The sequence below is a fragment of the Gadus macrocephalus genome, chromosome 15, assembly GCF_031168955.1.
Source record: "Gadus macrocephalus chromosome 15, ASM3116895v1".
Lineage (NCBI taxonomy): Eukaryota > Metazoa > Chordata > Actinopteri > Gadiformes > Gadidae > Gadus > Gadus macrocephalus.
Window position 1 is genome coordinate 2125106 of NC_082396.1, and position 5906 is coordinate 2131011.

Sequence of the window (5906 nt, forward strand, 5' to 3'; positions counted from 1 at the left end):
CTAGTTGTTATTTCTTCATAGTCATGCAGTGCCTCATTAGTTCCTTCTTCAGTCACCATACCCTGAATTTCTCGTTTGAGATGTGCTAAGCCTTGTATGCTTTTTGTTTGTTCACCTTAGGTCAACAAAGTCACTAATCTCTCCATGTCCACACTCATCGCTCCTTCACCATCAATCAATCAAATCGAAAATGTATTGGATATATATAAACGTACCAAAACTACTACGTTCCTCAACCACTTGGTGTTGATTTGCCGAATTAATTTCACCCCCATTCCTCTCTTCCCTCAGACAACCTGTTGTGTCCGTCTATCCCAGCCACTCTTGATGTTCCTTGTTCTGCATGCATGTGGCATGTCGGTCTGTCCGTCTGTGGCTCGTCTGGTGTGCGACCCGCATAACATGTGCTGCAACATATTTCTGCATGCTCCCAACCTCTTTAGAAATTCAATATCGACGACTTAAAATAACCCCAATGGAAATATATTTTATTCCTTTAACGGTCTGGCAGTGTTCTTAATACAGCACAGGGCAACTATGACATTTATAGTTATTAGGTAGCGGGTTAGGGTGGGACTAATACAATAAAACCCTCTTGACTTTGCTTTTACAAGCCCACAAGTTTTAAGTCGTTTCCCCCAACAGACAAACACCATGTAAACGTTTTGTTTTTTGAAGCTAAAGTTAATCCGGTAAAGATTGAGTGGAATAAAGAAACGTGGGTTTTACAGAAGCAGCCTTGTAATTCCTCACACGTAGTTTGAGGCATTTTCAAATGCAATCAAAGTTCCCCACAATGGAAACGTGTAAACCTCCTCCCCACTCTGGCAGTCATCACTAAGGGCCTCTAAACGACGGGCCCCCTCTCCCCTGCCGTTAGTGAGGCAGCGTTGCTCGCTTGCTTCGTCATTGCCCTATCTGCATGTTCCCGATATGGCAGCCGGCCAAATGGCCTTTTAATGGGAGAGTGCCGCAGCGCAGCGACACGACTAGCATGTAATGTGTGCAGCGTACGCCCCCTTTCAGTAGGACCCAGATTGCCTTCTCCCTGTAGGTTGGTACACCTGGGGGTAAAAAAAAGATGAGCTTTGGATGATACATTTTCTGTAGTCATTATGTATTTCTTTTGAGCACATGAAACGGTTACCCTGTGAATGTCTCCAGGTTGGTAGGAAGGCTCACTCTAAAGCGTCCTGGCCCAGTTCGGCCCTCCGTCCCTGGGCAGGGAGCGGAGAGCTCCCGGGGCATGACGATGCTGGGGTTGAGTGTAGCGGCGTGCGGCGTGCGGCCAGCGGCCACGTGTCGGCCCGGGAGGCCTCTGGGAGGCCCCCTAGCGCTGAGAAGGAGGAGGCAATGAACCACCGCACCCAGGTTTGTGTCCAACCTACAGTACAATCCTAGGGAAGCAATCTTCCAGTGGTTTTAAATACCAAATAAATAAATACCATATCCAATGTATTTTTTGTAATCGACGAATGAAGTTTCGCTCCCTCGCAGTGATACTGTTGATCTCTGATACCACCACAGGTAATATGCCCCCCTCTCCCTCTCCTCCCCCCCCCCCACCTAAGGACGGTGAAAGACCATTTTCAGGGAGCGACACAACGTGGGGGTTTGGCCGCCTCAGGGGGGACATCCGAGAGGATGGGAAGTCATCCCGTTTCAAAGCCCCGGACCCAGGGGCCGGTCTCGGTGGAGGTCTCTCCCAGGCCCCCGAAAGCTCCTCCTCCTCCTCCTCCTCCTCCACTTCCTCCTCCACGGTAGACCAGGCGTACCAGTCTCCCAGAGAACTGCAGGCCCCAACGCCACCTCGAGAAGCAGGCGTCTCCAAAGCGCCTTTAAGAGTAACTGCTCCAGATCCTCACTGCTTGATCTACTGTACTGTCTCGGGGGGTTTTTTTAGGAGGCGATGTGTTGTTGGTGGAGCTTGGCCGTCGTTAGCTCTGATGTGTCTCCTGTTCGGGGGGGGGGGGGGGCTTCAAAGCCACTGGAAGTTGTCACTTTGCTGACGTTGTTAACGGAGGGAAACCTTGTAGTTACAGATCAAAGTGTGCGGGCAGAGCAGTGGTTTGGGCCTCAGCATCGCTGGTGGGAAAGGTTCTCTACCCTACAGAGAACACGATGAGGTAGGCACTAATTCAGCTTAGCCACCAAAAGGCTTAAGGTGGCTAAAGCTAAGACCATATTCCACTGTGATAATCACTTTTTGGCCGAATTTATTTTTAGGTTGACGCAAATTTTTTTTTTGTTTCAGGGCATCTTCATCTCGAAGGTTTCCGAAGGAGGTCCTTCCGATAAGGCAGGGGTCCTTGTTGGAGATAGATTGTTGGAGGTGCGGGAGAAAATGATTATTGTTTAAGTAACACCATCTCTGTTACTGACATGGACTTGAAATTCACTGACACACAACAGAGGCAAATACAATATATGTCGCAGTGACTACTAAGGCTACTCTAACTTTTTGCAAGTAACTTCATGAGAAATAGCTGTTTTTATTATTTTGACCTGCAGAGGGCATCCTGACACAAGCTAGGTTAGAATCCATAGAGAGGTAGGCTTCTAGGAAAAAAAAGCAACAAAACATCAATGTTTGCATCCTCTCATAAAATAGCCTTTAAATAGACTGACAATGTTAATCTTGGCTGGGAAAACACCAAAGGTTTAACAAACAGCCGTCCACTTTAAGCTCCTACTTTCTCCCACCTGCCCTGAGGAACTGCCTTTTCCCCGGTTCATCCAGGTTAACGGACTTGACATTCAGGGGATGGCCCACCACGAAGCCGTGAGTGCCCTCAGGCACGCGGGAAGTTGCATTAAGATGAAAGTGCTGAGGGAGAAGGGACTGCCATTCCAGGTTTGTGTCCAGGACAACCCAGCTGCCCGGGAGATGGGTGTAAAGTTGAGTCCAGAGCGATTCCACCACGAGGAGGTGGGATGCCAGACTCCCAAGGGCGAGCACACGCCCGGGAGGGTCGATAGTGTGTCCTGTAATGGAAACGTAAGTGGCTAACCACCACAGCTAACAAAGCTTAACTTTGGTACCCTACAATTGTAAAAAAATAAATAAATACACTATTTCTTTCATGCACACTCCACATGTTTGTCTGTTTTCCTTCCTCCTGCGTTGTAGTTAGATCTGGAGATGGAACCGAGCTGGAAGTTATTCCGACAGGAGCCAGACGCACGAACGATAACAAACCCCTTTGAAGGGGAGAAAGGCACCATGACGGTGAGTGCTGCATCAAGCCACCGGAAGGTTATTTCATCATTTCCTTTCGGCTTTTTTTTTGGAAATTCAAGGAAGGATTTCTACATTATGTCTCCAAGAAAATCCCATTTCTCACTTTGATTGAACCATAAAATCTAAAAGTATTCGCAGCAAGAGGTCTATCTTGAGGTTCATCTCGGGGGAACTAAAACCATAAAACGCTCATCTCCCACCACCCTGTCAGACTCAAGAAAGTGGGGTAAAACATTTATTCACATTGCAGCACTACTCCTTGGCTTGACACCCACCTCTTAGTGGGATTTAGGTTGGCTCTACTGGCTTGCCTTATTTTATACTCCAGCCTCCACCTGGTAAACCAATCAACAGAAGGCACAACCACGCAGACAACCAATTAGCAGCCAATCAACCCTCTCTCAACTCACCATCGAGGTTGTCTAGCCAGTGGATGCTGAGTATTATGGGACAGCATCCGGGAAAGCGAGCCAATCCCTTACTTCCTGTGAGTTGATACGCAAACATGTGGATGGTCTCACAAAGCTAGAAGAACTATGGAGGTTCCTGAGTCCCTCTCTCTGGCTCGCCACTCTCTGCACATACAGTATGAAGCATTCCATCTCAAGGGCGTGCTCCCCACGGTATAACATGGGGGATGCATGCACAGACGACACAAGAAGCACACTTTCAATAGCGACTTCTTTCACACATTCACGGCGGAGTCAACCATGCAGGGCAACAGCCAGCTCGTCAAGAGAGTTCAGGGTGAGGTGTCTTGCTCAGGGATCGAACTCCGGTTACCAGTCAACCCGCTCTACCTCGCGGTTGTAGGCACGTAGCTTACAACCGTATCATGTGTGTGTGTGTCATGTTATATATTGGTCTACGAATGACAAAACTCATGTTTGACCTTTGTGCGGCAAAATATTGTTTCTAAAGCTTGGCAATCATCCGGCAGATCCCTCGGATTATCCTGACACATCCGTCCACCTCGGACGATGACGTGGACACCTCGTCTCAGGGGGCTGAAGGAGAGCTGTTGCTATCCGACTCTGCTTCGGCTGATGTTCACGTCCAGTCTGGTACCTCGAAGAGCCCTCACTACCCGCCGTGACCTCAGCGCTTCTCGACGCTCACACTGGACGTTGTGTGACCTCTAATGATGCTCTCCCCTGTAAAGAATAAAAAGCACTGCTGCGGTGAAGTGTATCAAAGTGCCATTAGCATTCGGTATCTTTCAGCTCTTATCACCGTTTTGTCAGTTTGAGGTCACTGCGTGGGATTTTCCAGACGCCATTTTGCTATTATTACTAGTGTCTGAAGTGTCTGAAGCTATATTTGTAGAGACACATTAAATGTCGTCCGAGGCCGACTTCCTATACAAATACTTGCTTGCTTGCTTACTTGAAGCATGCAGAAATGCTCTGCAGGGTAATGAAGAATTTAACCGAAGAAATGTAAACACCACCAACAGCAGTGAGAATGTGGTAAGATAGTAAGTATTCATCCATACAACTCATCCAAAAACCACAGAAAAGGGAATTTCCATCGGATCCAGTACTGTATTGTCTGATTGATGAACGACAACTACCTCGTGTTTAAAGAGATATGATGTAACTTTGCACACTAGCGGCCCCTCACGGCCACCAGAGACTGTGACGTTTCCGATAACGGAAGAGCAACAGAAACCTAAAACAACATACGAAGCCTATCGCAAATTTGTGTTCAAGCCAGGTAATAGTGAGAATTATTGCGTCACGAAAAATAATGAATTGATTTTTCACTATATTAAATGTTTTATTTGACATTCTCTCGGTCGGCACAGACCAAACTGAATTGTAGTGTATGATTTACTGCACCATAGCAAAACCAAATGTAAGAAAAAGGAAAGAAAGCGTGCAGTGTAAGGTCCACAGTGGATATTTAAGCCGCCATAAATGTGCTGCTGCCTCCCGATTGTACCAGCGTCGGGCCATTGACAGAGTGAGCCCTCAGAAATGTCATAAATCTTTATTAAGCCACGACGCTGAAGTTGGCATCCGATTCGCAGCATCCGATTCGGCAATTGCTGGTCCACCTTAAAACGGTCGTGATTGAAAACCACCTAGAATCTTCAAATCGGTCCTGATTGAAAACCACTACACCTAGACTCTTCAAATCTGGACTACATTATCACAGTGAGGCTATACATTATGTAAAACATAGTTTCAGATTTTTGAAACCTTTACCCTATTTGTGAAAATGCAATGCTGTCTGGACCCCTAAAAAGCATTCAAATGAGCCTGTATTGCATTTTCACAAATAGGGTAAAGGTTTCACAAATCTGAAACTATGTTTTACATAATGTATAGCCTCACTGTGATAATTTAGTCCAGATTTGAAGAGTCTAGGTGTAGTGGTTTTCAATCAGGACCGATTTAAGGACCAGCAACTGCCGAATCGGATGCTGCGAATCGGATGCCAACTTCAGCGTCGTTATAAAGCCCGCACATGAAAAGCCATGGGCCTGATCTTCATGTGTAGCAGTCGGCAGGGTCCAGGGGTCACAACTTAAGACACCCCTCGTTGTCTTATCTGTTAGGACCAGTCGAAAATATTATTTTAGCGATTGAGTTTAGAAAATGTCACCAGCCCATCAACCCAAGATATAGAACCCAGCTCATTTTGTATCGTCTTATGTTAT

The 5906-nt window shown here is 46.8% G+C and overlaps 1 protein-coding gene across 2 annotated transcripts; it reads left to right on the plus strand.

Annotated features, from left to right (window-relative positions):
• Positions 1 to 943: 943 nt before the first annotated feature.
• LOC132473334 (protein scribble homolog) lies at positions 944 to 5237 on the plus strand. Of its 2 annotated transcripts, XM_060073412.1 has the most exons (7): positions 944 to 1844; positions 2037 to 2126; positions 2255 to 2332; positions 2741 to 2998; positions 3131 to 3229; positions 3570 to 3728; positions 4182 to 5237. In XM_060073412.1, the coding sequence occupies exons 1-7, from the start codon at positions 1476 to 1478 to the stop codon at positions 4335 to 4337; spliced, it is 1209 nt and encodes a 402-aa protein (XP_059929395.1). In that variant the 5' UTR covers positions 944 to 1475; the 3' UTR covers positions 4338 to 5237. The 2 variants fall into 2 exon arrangements, with proteins under 2 accessions (XP_059929395.1, XP_059929396.1); XM_060073413.1 differs by lacking the exon at positions 3570 to 3728 and having other exon boundaries at positions 951 to 1844.
• The last annotated feature ends 669 nt before the right edge of the window (positions 5238 to 5906 follow it).

Excerpts from the sequence above, each read along its gene's own strand:
- LOC132473334 (XM_060073412.1), top strand. The coding sequence starts at position 1,476 with ATGAAGTTTCGCTCCCTCGCAGTGATACTGTTGATCTCTGATACCACC. Across the intron at positions 2,127-2,254 it reads CCTACAGAGAACACGATGAG|GGCATCTTCATCTCGAAGGT; the intron begins GTAGGCACTAAT and ends TTTTTGTTTCAG. Across the intron at positions 2,333-2,740 it reads TTGGAGATAGATTGTTGGAG|GTTAACGGACTTGACATTCA; the intron begins GTGCGGGAGAAA and ends CGGTTCATCCAG.